The sequence below is a fragment of the Anoplopoma fimbria genome, chromosome 12 (genome assembly GCF_027596085.1).
Source record: "Anoplopoma fimbria isolate UVic2021 breed Golden Eagle Sablefish chromosome 12, Afim_UVic_2022, whole genome shotgun sequence".
NCBI classification, from domain to species: Eukaryota; Metazoa; Chordata; class Actinopteri; order Perciformes; family Anoplopomatidae; genus Anoplopoma; species Anoplopoma fimbria.
In genome coordinates this window covers 23,095,442-23,111,439 of record NC_072460.1, presented here as the reverse complement: position 1 = coordinate 23,111,439, position 15,998 = coordinate 23,095,442, and the positions used below count along the sequence as shown (strand labels likewise).

At 43.2% G+C, this 15,998-nt stretch overlaps 1 protein-coding gene across 1 annotated transcript in view; it reads left to right on the top strand.

Annotated features, from left to right (window-relative positions):
* plxnd1 (plexin D1) overlaps positions 1–15,998 on the top strand; it is a 67,161-nt gene that overhangs the window by 30,350 nt on the left and 20,813 nt on the right. The window contains exons 12-18 of the mRNA XM_054608856.1: positions 200–357; positions 4,002–4,147; positions 9,141–9,246; positions 10,602–10,741; positions 11,524–11,703; positions 12,079–12,163; positions 13,614–13,883. Of these exons, the coding sequence (XP_054464831.1) occupies positions 200–357; positions 4,002–4,147; positions 9,141–9,246; positions 10,602–10,741; positions 11,524–11,703; positions 12,079–12,163; positions 13,614–13,883 (1,085 nt within the window). The remainder of the gene's footprint in view (positions 1–199; positions 358–4,001; positions 4,148–9,140; positions 9,247–10,601; positions 10,742–11,523; positions 11,704–12,078; positions 12,164–13,613; positions 13,884–15,998) is intronic.

Here is a 15,998-nt window from a genome sequence, read left to right as displayed (position 1 = left end):
TATAGCCGTGCATATATCATCCTGCAAATGCTTATGTTGTTTATTCAGAACAAGCAGCACATATGGTTCGTATACAGTCAGCTATAAAATCATTTTTAGGAGTCTACAGTACTTTAAGTTAAGGTCACAGTTCAATGACTCTGTTTTAGTGTACTAATTCCCTCTCTGTCTCTCCCTTACCTCCCGTCTCCTTTTCTAGTGGAGGTGTACAACTGTGGAGTGGGTAGTTCAGACTGCTCCCAATGCTGGGGCCGCGAGGACCAGGGCCACCTCTGTGGCTGGTGTGAAAACAGCTGCAGGCCGAGGGACGACTGTCAGCCAATCATGGATCACTGCCCGGCTCCTGAGATCCACAAGGTGAGCACGCAGGTTAAACGTGAACGCAGGCTACAAATGCTTGCATCAATCCTCTCACAAAGCCCCGCCTCCTTTTTCCGCAGCCTCAAGGCTCTATTTTCAAGCCATAAAAATGGTGAATCATGGGGTCACTCACACCGCAGCCCCCGTGCCCTGTCGGGCCAGAGTCAGCTGCTGAGGGAGCGTTTGAATAGATAGTCTCATTAAAGCAGTTCACTCAGTATTAACACTAACACTCACTCAGCCCAAAGGCCCTCGGGGGACGCGGCGGACTCAATCTGCAATCACTCAGAAGGGCATGGGAACACCTTTTGACCTGTGTAACTACAGTATGAGTGTAAATTGTGTTGATGAGTTATATGTGTAGAGCTCTTTGTCTGGCAAACCACAAAAGAAAGCAAATAAGAAACAGAGAGGATTTGGGATTTGTGACCACAATAAGAGCATAAACCACACTGACCACAAGTAATGTTTATCTTACACAGCATCTGAGTGCGGTCACGTCAAACAATGGTCATCCCGATTAGCAGGCAGGACCGTTCTTTAAACTGTTTACGGAGCTCATTTGCATGATCATATTCATTTGTTTTGTCCTCAGCTGTAATGGGAGTGTGTTTAGAGCCGTCCTCAGAGCCCTTTTCTGCCGCCACCGAACCCTTATATCAGCACAGCAAACCGCAGGCGGTCATGGGAAGCACGGCTCACATGATGCTCAGTCGGCTTGAACTTCCTGTAGATAAAAAACCTGGTCGGCCCAGGAGAATAAGTAGGCAAAACAAAGCAGACGGACACACACACACACACACACACACACACAAATTTATTGCACACAAATAGGCCATATTGAAGCATTCACGATTATCCCTCATTCTTTGTAGCTGTCAGCACACTGTGACTAACAGGATGCTCTGTGAAAGTCTAACTTATGTGGACTTCTTACGTGACTGAAGTTAGCCGGGCTGAGATGGCTTATGCGTGGGTAGACCATTGTTGCAATACTCTCCCTCTCTCTTTCTCACACACACACACACACACACACACACACACACACACACACACACACACACACACACACACACACACACACACACACACACACACACACACACACACACACATGGCTGTCTCAGGAGAGAGGATACTGGGGGCTGTGGTTTTGTGGGGTGTGTGATGCAATGCTTTAGCAGCCATGTTTTCCCAGAGAATCCACAGGGGTTTGAGTCCGAGTACTCCGGCTTAGGGAGGAAAAGCTCAGGCTCTCCCTACACATTTACACACACACATTCACACACACACACACACACACACACACACACACACACACACACACACACACACACACACACATATATACTGCAGCAGCTCTTTGTTATATAGACCTTGTGTCTGTGCATACAGCGGAGATAACAAAGCGTGTTTTTCTTGCTCTTTTTTGTCACCTGCAATTTCTATCACAAGCTCCAAAATATCGGTAATATGGAGGGTTTCATTATTCCTTAAACTTTGCCATATACCAGCTAATTGTGAAAAATGCGCTCTATTCAGCGTGGTGACGTAAGACAATAGAGACATTTATCATCCCTGCAGGCCCTTTATTCTCTTGTTATGTGTGGGCTAGTCCACTTTTAACAAAAAAAAACCATTGATTAGAGGCACCAAAACAGGAACTACCAAACACAGTTCTTCCACGATATGAAAAGAAAGAGCCAACAGACGGATCTGGGTGAGGCATAAATGATTTGGGAGAGAGGATGGAGAAAGGGTACAGTATAGTGAGGAGACTTTTCCTGTTTTTGTCCTCTAGTCCTCTTTGATTAGAGCGATGCAGAGGAGCTGGAGTGAGAAAGATGAAAGCTACGGCCTCACAGAATATAACAAAAAAGAAAAACATGTGGATTTTATCAGTCAGGGAGTTTATCTGGAACCGGTGTGCGTATCGCCATGTACAATACCTTTTGAACATTTTTGAATACAAGGGTGTGGAATACAACATTCCTTGTTGGGTGTTGTTTTTAATTCTTTTTCACATTCACACCCTGTGATCCTCCCTGGAGGCCTGGCAGAGTTTGCGCCGTAAATCAAGACTTGTAAGAGGTGTAAATGAACAGCATGCCAGCTGATGTTGATGTCGATGCTTGACGGCACCGTGGAGACACATTAGGTGTTTATACGACTCGTAGTGATGATGATAAGTAACTCTGCTTACTGCCGAGCTCTGGGTGCTTTTTCGTCTGTCTGCCCTGCTACATATATTTATGGTATGTTTGTGTGTTACATATGTATGAAGGAATGTGATTTTGTCAAAGGAAGTTTATATATATATTTATTTATATATGTATATATATGAGTAGGCCCAGGGTGGCAAAATTTGATATCCAAAAGCTTAATATAACCATAAAAAACATATTCTTCGGTATAGATCCCACAGAAAATACTCCAAGTAATGGCTTGGCTTGTTTTCACACTTGCTATTCTAATATAAAAATAAACACACTCTTCCTTTACTTAACTGCCTCCCCTATTTTAGCTGGGAAATATAAGGTTTATTTATCCACGCTGTCAGTCTTGCGATGCCTTCATATTATCAGTATGCATCGGCGAGCCTTGTCCTCTCACCTAGACCAAACAGAAGTGCTGTTTTCATTCTGAGGCTCGGTTTCTGATAGAGCCGGAGCCGGTCTAATAACACAGAGGGGTCACACCGACCTCGGGCGGGCTGGGGGGCGGGCTGGGGGGGGGGGGGGTCAGTCGGAAAAAGCATGCACGCAGCTGGTCTAGCTGCACTACAGTGGCAAAATGAGACTTGATTGCTTCTGTCTGGGCGTTGGGAAAGATGCTATCTCTTGAAGCCGCGTCTCCGTGGTGATTGGAGAGGTGACTGTCCTGCTCTCTTTTCTGCGGCTCTCTTCCGTGGAAAGTTAGAAAAGACCAAAGGCATGAGAAGAAATGATGCGTGATAGCGTGCCTCTGAACAACGGCAGAAATGGGACTGAGGAATTTGACATAGCAGACAAGGGAAAACAGATGAAAGGAAACAGCACTGTGCATTAATTCCCCCGGTCGAGGCTTTGCTCTCTCTCTCTCTCTCTCTCTCTCTCACCACCACCACCACCACCACCATCAGCATTCACTCTCCTCTCGACACTCAGTTTCCTAAATTGCCTCCCCACTCATCCACCTTGCCGCTGTGCTCTCCACCTCGCCTCTCCAGCCCTTTCTCTCTCGCTCTGCTTGTCTCTTGTGGGATGTGAAGGGGGCTCTTAGGCTGCTCTTTATTTGCATGTGCTGTAGAGGATTAGAGGCTGAAGAGTCTCAGACAGGCGCCGTTAAGAGTCTTCTTTGTGTGTGTTTGTGTGTGTGTGTGTGTGTGTGTGTGTATACCCAAACCGTGTGTCTATTCTATTAGATCTCAGTCTTTAGAACAAGAAAACACTTGTCCTTATCTCTCAGTTTGCCACCCTCCATGTCCGCAGCATCTCCACTCTCTTAATCCTCTGTCACGTTCATTATCACCCGTCATTAGTGGAACATTTTTAGGGAGGTAATCTACTTATGAGCTGTAATTTATTGTGCATATTACAGGGTTTTCACAGGATTTTTCTACCCCACCCCTGTTCACTTCTCTTTACACTGTGTTTTGTCAGATCTTCCCACTGAGGGGTCCGGTGGAAGGAGGCACCCTGCTGACAGTACAAGGCAGGAACCTGGGCAGGAGGTCTGGAGCTGTACAGGTCTCTATTGGAGATGTGCCGTGTACTCTCCTGCCTGAGCTCTACACTGTCTCCGTAGAGTAAGTACTATATAATATGGCTGTTTTATGATTCACAGATTTACATGTTTAAGCTGTTGTCAACTGTTCCTCAAGTGTTTGCTCGAGCTTATTAGCATGCAGGCACTTTTTTCCCCCTTCATACTTATTTAATTACATTTTATATCATCTGTATTGTCAGAATGAAGCACGGTCTTACAGTGGTTAGTACTGTCACCTCACAGCAAGAAGGTTCAGGGTTTGATCCCCCACCTTGGTCTTTCTATGTGGATGTTCTCACTGTGTTTGAGTGGGCTTCCTCAAAATGTGTCGGTTTCTGTCCCCATGGCCGCTGAGGAATGGCATCCAACATTACACCTATGCCATATCATAAAATCAGATTTCCTTTTACGAGAGCCGATAAATAATTGTGGCGACTCCTACCTGGAACAGCCGAAAGAAGAAGAAGAAGACGATGGATGAGAAAAAGAGTATTTCCTATACATCAACGTCACTTATATTCAAAACCCTGCTAAAATTAGCAGTTGTGCTGCAATTAAGGCTAGTGAGATGATAGCTAACAATTACCTGTTGTCATGGTAATCTGACATGCTCTCAGGTGGATAAGTGGTCAGGTGGACGGTAGGCAGAGATGGAGATCAAGCGATGGAAATAATTGTCACAGCTAGTCAACCTTAAGGGAATCCTGAATGCCATGTTTTAAAAAAAAGTTTTGGAACCACTGTTAAATTTGGAATACCTGTAAGACATATTCTAAGAGAAACACAACCAATTTTAAACATCAAAGTCTGTTTACAGGTCTGGGGGAGTACTACTGCATATATGAAGCCTTTTATGACTCCTGAGGGACATTAGAGTTTGAAAATTAAAAAACTTTGGGGGTTTGGAGGTAGAAAGTAGTGAGCTTACCAGACCTCTGGCCGCTCCTCATCTCTGCTTTGGGCTAACAGCTCGAGGCAACATTAGCCGCTGCGGTCATAGAACCAGAGCGCAGTTAACTCCCACCCACAACGAATCTCCAATTAAACTGTCGGCGGTTGAGTTGCTTTGTGGGTAAAGACTTTACAAGAAAGATGAATGGAAGGCATGAAAAAAGATATCCTCTTTCCAATATCACTGGCAACAAATAAGTGAGGCAGAATTGTCAACTTTCTGTTATTGATTCTAGAGCAGATCACCCATAGAGCTGTAATCTATAACTTACAGTACTAAAGAAGCAAAATAAGCTTTTAAAAAGCAGCCCTCCAGAGCCAATGATCCCATTCAGTTTTATCGTTGACAAGCTATTATTTAAAGAAAACCCCAGATGAACCAACATTTAAATGAGTTATTAAACTTCCTTCCACAGATCACCATCACAGATCATTACCCACCTACACATCCACTAGTCTTGAAAATAGAACGTCAACCTTCACTGCATGGTTTAGTTTTTTTAATGTATTCACGAGGGCTAATTTTCACAAATATCATTATGCATCGCCGTCCCTCCGCGGCTCAGGGACCATCACCATGGAGACAGCAGGACCCCGCTTTGACACCGGCATAATAGTAACTCAGTGGAAGCCGGTAACTCTACAGTTACATCCAAACTTCCATTCAGTATCTATAATTTTCCTTGAATGGAACTGTTTATCTGGTCCTGCTCCACTGAAGCCAATCATTGTATTAAGACCGGTTGGAGGGTGACCTGCGGGGCTTACCTGTCACTCCAGCTGCCTGACACATTCCCCAAAACCGCACATTTTCAGAAAAACAGCGAATCACATTTCACTCCGGGGGTGTTCTCATCCCGTGTCGTCATTCCTCTGTGGCTCCTGCAGGCTGCTTGTTATGACAGTGGAGCGTATCCTTGTTGCTGGAAGTGGCACTGACAAATCATAACACGTCAGTGCATCTGACAATGTCAGCACATTTCACTTTGCACGCACACACGGACATCTTATACTTCTCTATCTTTGCAGGGACCTCACGTTGATTTGATTATATGATCCTATCTCATCCCCTTAACTTAAAGCATTTACATTTAATCTTATCTTATAATAAACCTTACTTAGAATAACACTTTAATCTATTCATACCACCACACTAAAGTTGCTCGAAGATGTGAGGATTGTACAAAATGACTGCTTTACAAAAATATCCTCATTCAGACGATCTGTAATTCTAATTGGCTCTTGCAGAGATGCCATACACTCCCTCACACATGGCACATGTGACCTCATTTACCCGGGCTGTTGAGACAGGTGTCTGCTCGTGTGCTGGGAGGTGAAAGTTCACAGCTGTGTGCCACAAGGAAAAATGTGCAGCGCAGGAGAGACTGCGCTCTGCTTGCTTCAGTGTCAACATTTTAATTAATGGCACAGTCAGTCAAGGCACACCTCATTTACTGGAGTACTTCTCTAGATTTTTGGCTGAAGCCCTCCGTGCCACCCTCGCTATCATTTTCATATGAGCCTTGAGTGGCCCCCCTCGCCCTTTCTTTTTTAGCTGACAGCACTCACACCCGACCACTCACAGACCTGATTGTTGATGATCCTCATCATCCACTCGAGGGAAATGATCGGAGACGTCTTCAAAACATCTCCCTCTGAAACCCATAATATCTCCGCAGTGGGGCGGCGGTGGAATGTGGAGCAGGGGTCAGTCCGAGCTCTGCTCGGGGAGCGCGCGTGTCCTTTGACTGGGATCACACTGCATCAACATCACACACACACCAGGACATCTGCAAACGTCTTAAACAAGCATGGAATTCAGTTTTCAAAAAAAAAAAAAAAGACCTTGGACAGTATAACAAGTGTTAAATTTAATTTACAAGTCTTTTTTGTATGTTTTTGTATCTGATAGTGGGCTGTAAGGAGACGTCACACAGCTATAAACTAAAAGAGGGATTGTTTAAACAGTGGCTTATGCACACAATCCTTTTTTTGTGAAATTTCAGTTTCAGGCACAATAAGATCTGTAGCATAAACAGTCACTACTGCTAGCTAAAAGAAGTTAATCATCTCATAATGGCAAGTGTGGGATTGAGCAGAAACTTTAATTAATTTAAATCAATTAACCCTTTTTAATTGGCTAATACATTTTCTGACACATTTCAGGTTCTCGGTCATGTTATTTTCAGTAATTATCTCATTAGGAATACTTGTTATATACTGCAGGATGAGCTGCAACCGTTAAACAAAATTACTCTGCATCTACTTTGATAATTAAGAGTTTTTTTAAGCAAACTATTTTCTGATTCTTTGCTTCTCCAAAGTGAAGACTTTCTGCGTTTCTCTGTTTTGCATCATTGTAATTAGAATATATTTTGGTTTTGCACTGTTGGTCAGACAAAGCAAGACATTTCAGGATATCACCGTGGACTATTTTTTTATGGATCAAAATATTATTTGGAATTGCTAATGAAAATAACTGCCCTATCTTCAGGGAGGTACTGCCTCCAAGGCCATATCGTTCCTACTGGGTTCTCCATCATACTTTAATACTTTGGCTGATTGTGATACAGCATTCTATGTGGGATTAAAAATGTCTTAAATTTAACTTAAGCCTGAAAAAAACCCTGACACTCCCAGTGTAGGTGCACTTTTTAAATGCTACAAGCTGAATTCATGACACCTTCTGTACTCTACAAGATATACTGGTTTTATGTTTTCCACAAAATAATCCTCAACCTTTACCTTCAGTAGCAGATATCATAAAGTGTTAAGAGTTTGATGTTCTGTCTGAATCCAGCTCGGCCTGGAGCGGTCCTACAGGTTCAGGCTGATTCAGGCTCCAATTCCTCTTATTTCCCTCAGGCTTGAATCTGTGAATAGTCATGCTTCATTTTATCTGTACTTTCTTTTTTATCTCTCCTCCCCTAAATCAGAGCATGTGAAATGATGCATTCTCTTCAAACAGGTGCGCTTCTAACCCTCACCACTCGTAACTGACTGGAGCGTAATTTGAGTGTAATGACATTCTTTACCTGATGCTCCTGTAATTAATGAGCACAAATGTAGACATCGCTATCAACAGATGGCTGCTACTGCAGGTTATTTTAGAATATTTTTTATTTTTTTTAACAGCTTTTCAGGCTTATGGAGAAAATCCCTGTTTTAATTGGGCTCATTAAATGCCACAGTGGTTTGGGTTTCAGTTAAAACAGAGCATTTGTTTGAGCCTGACATTTAAAAAACTCACTCGGATGCAGCGTTCTGAGCCAGCCCTGGTCTCAGACCCGACAGCCTGACCCCAGCCGAGCCCCAATCTGTCCAGCCAAAGCCTCATCTCCTCCTGCCAGGTCCTCCTACGTAAAAACACAGCTCCTCCGCTTATGTAAATTCCCCCACAATCCCCTCTGTCAATCATCTGATCACTCGCTGAGAATTTACAACCACTGTCGCACCAGGCACCTGACTAAATAAACCGACAGGGTGTCAAGCTGGAAGTGGATCATGTGAGGTGATAAAGGTTGTGTTCTCCCCCCCCCTCCAGCACATTTATCCCATTGAGGCCCCAGAACAGTAGATCCCTGTGCCTCGGTGTATAGCCGTGTCATTAATATAAGACGTCCCTGTAGAGCGCGCACTGAAGACACGAGGTTTAATCACAGCCAGAAGGCGAGAGAACAAGCCTCAGCAGCCCCTTAATCTCCACTGTGGTTAGACACATCTGGTCTGAGGAGCTTTGAACCTTACATCTCCTAATATATGATATCTCAAGGCTTTATTGGATTCCATATGTAAATATGGTCTGATGAATTAGTTCATAACCCCCATTCTCCGGGATTAATTACGTGTCTTTGTTTAGCCGTCAAGATCAAGATCTCTTTCTTCATCTTCATATTGGTTCCCCCTCACTTGCAATTTGAGTCGTTTTTTCTTGAATTAGTTTATTAGATTAAAATTAAAAGCTGCTCTTTTGAGTGTTCACCCATTATCATCAGTTATTTTTTTATTAACTGATCTCTGATTATAATGTTTTGACAAGCAAACAAGTAGATGACACTGTTTTCTCTTTTTAAATCCCCCAGGCTGGTGTGTGTCACTGGACGGTCTGCACACGAGAGGACGGATATTGTCCAAGTGGACGTGGATCAGAGTGGGACGGGGACGTCAAAGGAGAGCTTCTCATACTTAGTGAGTGTTTTCTCCACTTATTTACCCTCCTGCTCATCTGTTGCTCTCTGTTTCCGTCCGCCTCTCCCTTTCACATTCTTCTTCTTCTATGCTCTCTTGTTCACTGTTCCCCACTGGGAGAGCCTTTTCCAATGTGTGTCAGTTGAGTGTTAACAGATGCGTTTTATGATTCTGAGGAATTCTGAGGAGTGTGTGGGAATCTTCAAACGTTCATCATAGCTGCAACCGAGCACCATTGTCATTCTGCACTCGCTGCCAGCAAAAACAAACATGGCGATTGTGGGAATGTCCCTTTGCTGTTAATTCATCACTGGGTTTGAGGCGAGCTAGCCAGCATTGTGTTAATTGACCTCGACCCACACAGTCTCCCATTGGATTTGGAGTATTCAGTCAGTGGAAATACCCATGTAAGCCCTTTGTTTCTTTTTGTTTATGGACAAAGAGTTTTTCATAAATCATTGCTGGAACAGTCTATCATTTCTGCAGCTTCTAAGAGCAGCTCTGCCTGTCAGTGATCCCACTGAGAAATTACCCCGATCTTGAAGCCCCTCTTGATACATGATGATGAAGAAAATCCAGAACAACAAAGACTTACGCCGTGCTGTTGTGGGAAACCCTCTCGGGTTTGGTGGTTATCCATTTCTGAGACGCTCAGTGTACCACAACGGGTGTAAAAGGGGAAGATGTGGGAGAAAGGGAAACTGTTTTGGAGACAGGATATGAGCCTCCACTGCATCTCCTTCCTCGAAGCCTTTCGACGGAAACATCTGCCTCCTTGTACCCACTCTGACACACAAACACACAATAGGTCTCCTCCATCCGTGCACACTGAGGAAGTGAATCCTGTCAGTGAGGATAAGAGGTTTCCCCTGGGGGCGAGGTTCACGGCGGGGATAGAAAGTTCGGAAAGAGCGCGGAATGCTGATGCTGGAAGCGGCGGAGCTGGACAGGGATATTCATCTTCGCCCCAGGAACATTTGTGTATATATGACTGTGTGTGCAGTTTCTCATGTGAATGCATGAACATTATTGCCTCTTGGTGTAGCTGTCCTGCAAGCTTGAGCCCAAAGGCCTGTTGGCTTCAGCAGCACTTTAACATATTGCAGCGTGGGCTGTCTTCACAGTTTTCTTCGTTAATTTACTGTTATAGTCAGCAGCTGTCTCAGCCAATCTCTAAAGACAAGATATTCTGAATCTCAAAGGACGAGAGAAGATTGCATTTTGGTGTCAAGAAAAGCATCATAGCGCACAAATCACAGTTTGAGTAAGCGTGTCTGTTCCAGTGACAGAAGCTGTCAGATGTCTGGTGATAAATCTGACGTGTTGTTCAGAAGCGTGTTGTCGTCTTTACTCAGGTCCCAAAGCTGCTGTCCCTGGAGCCGACGAAGGGCTCTCGGGCTGGAGGAACCATAGTCATCATCAGGGGGGAGCACCTGGACATTGGCTCTCAGGTCAGAGTCATAGTCAACAACACGCTGGAGTGTATCATCACAGAGTGAGTACTGCTTATTTCAAATTTGAGCTCTCTGAATTCTGAGGTTTTATGTTTTTGTGTTATCCGACCATCTGTCCAGTCATTCTTCTGAACGCGATATATCAGGAACGGCTGGAGGCAATTTTATTCAAACTTTACACAAACGTCCACCTGAACTCCCAGATGAAGGGATTTGATTTTGATGGTCAAAGGTCAATTTGACCTCAAGTCCGTCCCATTCGTTTGAACTCAACATCTCAGGAACGCCTTGATCGAAATATCTTCAAATTTGGCTTAAACGTTGAATTTCACTCAAAGCTTAACTGATTCGAATTTGGTGGTCGAAGGTCACTGTTTTTGCCCATAACTCAAGAATTCATATACTAATTATGATGATTTCACACAAATGTCTAATAGGATAACACGCTGTAGTGATGCAATTTTGGAAGGACATGCATGTTAACTGCAACATGACTGGTTATAATTGTAGTTTAGTCTGTGAGGCATGCTCAGGTCAAGCCTATAGTCTGTCAGAGTCTCTTAATACTGACACAGATTTGTGTCATTTAATGGTGCATTAAATGCATAAAACTGATGATTACGTAAGACCGGCATGAAGCTGTCTTCTGTTTCGGGCGTTGGGATTTTACAAGGTCACTCGTGACATGTTTAAAGTCAGCAGCTCTTTAGTAATGTCAATTTATGAAAAGCTGCCAAAATGCAACAAACATAACTTTTATTCTCAGTTGAAACATTTTATGGTTTCAACTGCGGTCAAATGTTTACTTCGTTTTTTTTTTTAGGAAAACAGATGAAACCATTGAGTGCCGGATGCCTCCAGCCTTGCAGCCACACACAGACTCCGTGGCAGTGTGTTTGGAGTTTGAAAACCTTCCCTGCCAAAGTCCAGAGCTTAGCACCGCCTACACCTACGAGAAGAACCCCATCATCAGCTTCATCCACCCCAAGAAGAGCTACCTCAGGTCGGTAGACTGCTTCCCGCATCACGCGTATTAAACCCTGGATGTCTTAAACATCTCAAGCTGGAGGACTCTGCAGTTCTCCTCCCAGAGTCACTGACATAAGTCATTACTGTAATGTCATCCTGATGTGCAGCATTTTATCCCTTTTGTGTTCGAAATAGAACAGCGTGCGTTTGACAGCATAGCGGCATGTCTTTGATGACGTGTGCGGATTTGCACTGCAGTCGAACTGTTTTGCATTATTATCTGGTCCCCTGTTTCTCCCTTGTTGTGGTGCAGTGTCCCAAAAGTATTTGCATACCAGTATGAATTTGACACATTTTTTTGTCATGGCTGATGTGACTCTTTGTCCATGTGTGTGTGTGTGTGTTGCAGTGGTGGCAGGACCATCACAGTGACAGGCCAGGGTTTTGATCTGGTGCAGAGCGTCACCATGGAGGTGCTGGAAATTGGAGAAAAAGTGAGTAATCAGCTGAATTGTTTCCTTTTTCAATTTGATACTACTCTCTTAATTAGGTAGAACAAAAGGAAAAACTATGTTTTTAATGTCTCATGAAGTCATCAGACTTCTAACAAACCCCAAAAACTGAAAATGAATACCAATTCAACCACAAATTGTCAAACGAGAAGTAACATGTTAATGTTAGGCTGGTAGGCTGATTCATTTCCATTGGTAACGATCTCCTCCTCTAACTCTCTGCAAGAAAGCAAGAATGCTTACCGGGAAAAATCCTGGTCAGCCAAGATTTTATTGTTTGTCTGGCTGTCTTTGTCTCTTTACCAGCCCTCTCTGGGTGACATTCGGGTTATGCGTCATACACTCCGCCGTAAACTACTCTGTCGCTGTTATTGCGACTGTTAAAAGAAGGATAAATTGTTTTGAGTGTCACAATTCCTGCGAAAGTATCCACTTTCAAGGTCAGCATAGGGCTTAACTGGAAGTTAGACGGCTTAGTCAGCAAAACTCTCTGGTGCGCATGCTCTGCCCATAGAGCATGTATGTTGACATTTAGTATATGGGGTCAGATCTGTCTCAATATTACTGAATGCATCAAGAATTGATCTAGTTTTTTATTTTTTATTTTACATATTACTTGTTTCCACAAAATAATTTTCAATGCACACAAAAATAGTAATCATTAAATGTAAATAAAAACGTTTTGGTTTTTTTAGGGCTCCCCTATGTACCCAGCATTAGCGAACGCTGGCTAACGTTAGCTTAGCTATAGTTTTGTGTGCTAGCTAATATTTGTGTTTGGAGCATGGCGTACTGTGTATAACATTTTAGTTTTCTTTTTCGTTTAAAGTTGAGGATAGCAGCACTATAGCACTCGTGGCGAAGTCACAAATATGACCTGACAAGTGAAATGTTTAGACCGCTAAAGTTAACCGTTTGCCTTTTTTTTTGGAAAGCTTTATTAAGACAGGTTTACATAAATTGTTTAAATACATAAACAACTTGTAAAAAAAATACATCCACAGTGTACAAAAACACTGTGCATGTATTTTTATATATGACTAAAAGTTCAGTATATGCCATGGGAGGATCTGGTTTTATCTAGAACGCTCCTTCTGAGGTCAGTGCGTATGTGTTTTATTACCATGTCGCTGTCTATAACTGTCTGATCATCTACCATGCTACATCTAGTTTTCCACAGTCATGATTCGCTCTCCACCCAGTTTCCTAGATGAGTATGATGTGCTCATATGATGGATTGACAATGGAGGTGTCATCTGATTGACTGCAGATAATTAGCTTTAGAAGAAAATTCCATAGTCAAATCATTCAAATTTGGTTTGGTGGTTTAAAACACATTTTTCTTACTGTGGTGTGACAAACTCAGTAAGACATATTTATTTTAGCTTTACCCGGACTTTAAGCTACTTTGTCCTCTCTGGTCCTTCTCCAGCGCTGCACAGTCGTCTCCCCCTTCACGATCACCTGCCCATCCCCGGCGTCCAGCCAGTCCCAGCAGACCTCAGTGCAGTTCTTCTTGAACAGAATCCTCTACACTGGAGACCGCACCTTTGATAGTGATGCAGAGGAGGAGGAGGACGAGGATGAGCCACATAAAGGTCACTTCTCGTTGGAGTACGTGGAGGACCCGCAGTTCTTCACTGCCAGCAAGGAGAAGCTGATTAAGCACCACCCGGGAGAGCCACTGACGCTCATCATCAACGTGAGTGACACTGCTGAGACAGGAAGTTCAGATTAGCGCTTCACTGTCATGTTGAGTTCCTGATAAGTCAAGCAAATGTTCACCTTCCATTAGGGAATGTATGCTTTCGAGTCAATGGTGTCCACCTCTAATATGATGGGATGTTGTTTTATAGATTACATATACAGTGAGATTTATGGTGTTGTTCGATACAACGTTGAAGACATTTTTTGCGATAGCACAAGGGTTGTATCATGAATGAAATAGGAATTCCATCTGCATGTTAAATCTTAATCCTTTTGATTCAATTAACCATTTTCGAAAGATAAGATAATCTTTTATAAGTCCCAGAGCGGTGAAATTTGCAGTATTACGGCAGCAAAGAGGATAGTGCAACAACATGATGCATAAGTAACAAACACAAAGCAAGTATAACAAACATGAACGATTTTAAGTAACAAGATTGAAAAATGACTGTACTGTTTACCATTTTCATCATCCTGGTTTGGATAACCTAATTTTCTAACTTGCACTTAACACAAAGTACAGTTGAAGCTGATGAGAATGCAATTCTTTTTGCAGGTATTTGGTCACAAAGTATTGGACACATAACAATTTTTGATGATGGTGATGATGATGACTAGTTAAAAAAGTCAAGGGGATCAACAATATTACAATGTATCGTCAGGGGAACATGAATGTCTGCACTAAATGTCACGGCAATCCTCCCATCAGTTGTTGAGGGATTTTATTTAATAAAACAAAAATGTAGACCATAAGTGTCTGCACAATGTTTGAACAAATATCCAATATTTGTTGAGATATTTCCAACAAACTGAATATTTCATCCAAAGACCCACGCTGCTAACACTGCTAGAAATCTGACAAAAACACTGATTAGACTTAATTTACCTTAAGATACTATCACCAGAAAAACACTGGGACTATTGACAGTCTCGGCTTATAAAAAAAACATATTAATATTCAACACGGAACAACTGATGTATTCTCTAAAGGTTTCTCGGCTCTAGATGCACCACTTCTGTAAACTGGCTGCGCTCAGTGCGAGCAGCATACAAGGCTGAGCGTTCCTTTATTCATATTCACATAAACCAGAGGCACATAAAGAACATCAAAGGCCCCATCCCCTGAGACGTGTTGATTTCAGTTGTGGGTCTGAGGAGGGGGGGAGGTAGAGAGGGAGGGTGCAGCTTAGTGGGAGGTCCCCTGTTCCTGTGGTCTGGCTGATCCAAGCACCTGTCTGCATGGATTCATCACCCTGAAAAAGGGCTCCTGGCTGTGACACCGTGCGACATTCACATGCTAACAGCACAGACGGGGGAGCATGAACACGACACAGCTTCCTCTTGATGTGTTTGTGAGTGTCAGGATTAGGCCCCTGCAGGAATCACTGCCTCAGCCCATCTACATGTTGTTTCCTGTTTTTTGTTTTTTCTAAGACGGTGGATTCCACTTGTGGTGGACCTTGAGGGGGGGGAGGGACGAGAATGCGCGTGTTTGTTTAATAGGGAGCTTGTTAGTCAACCAGATCCTATATTAAGGACCTGAGCTGGAATGTGGGTGGATTCTGTTTGCTTTCATTCTGTTTTGGCCTTTAGATACAATTGTTTTGGTCCAGGGAGTTGAAGTGTGAAAATCTTGCGTCGTATGTATTGTATACAGTATGTTTTACAATATGCTGAAACATATTTTGCACGATAGTTTAATGCACTGTGTGTCTGTGTGTGTGTCACGAGTGTGTATGGATGTGTGTGTGTGTATTACGAGTGTGTATGGATGTGTGTGTGTGTTTTGTCTGTGTTAGGAAGCATTTGTTGACAGAGACCCAGGGGGTGGCATCCTGCAGTAGGGACAGGACAGGGCCCTAAGGGTGTAATCACAGCAAGGAAGCACACTGGGGATAAACACTCGCGCTTCCTCACTTGTCATTCCTATATTAGAGGGAAATTGCAGTTCCATACAAATTGGGTCTTTTTTTTGGCATCATTCCTATATACAAATTACAACCCTGATACATAACCAGTTTACTGCAGAGTTCTATGAATGCTGTGACATCCCAAAAAAACAGTATGACAGGGCTTAAGTCATTTGGAAGAGATAATCGAGGTTAATGGC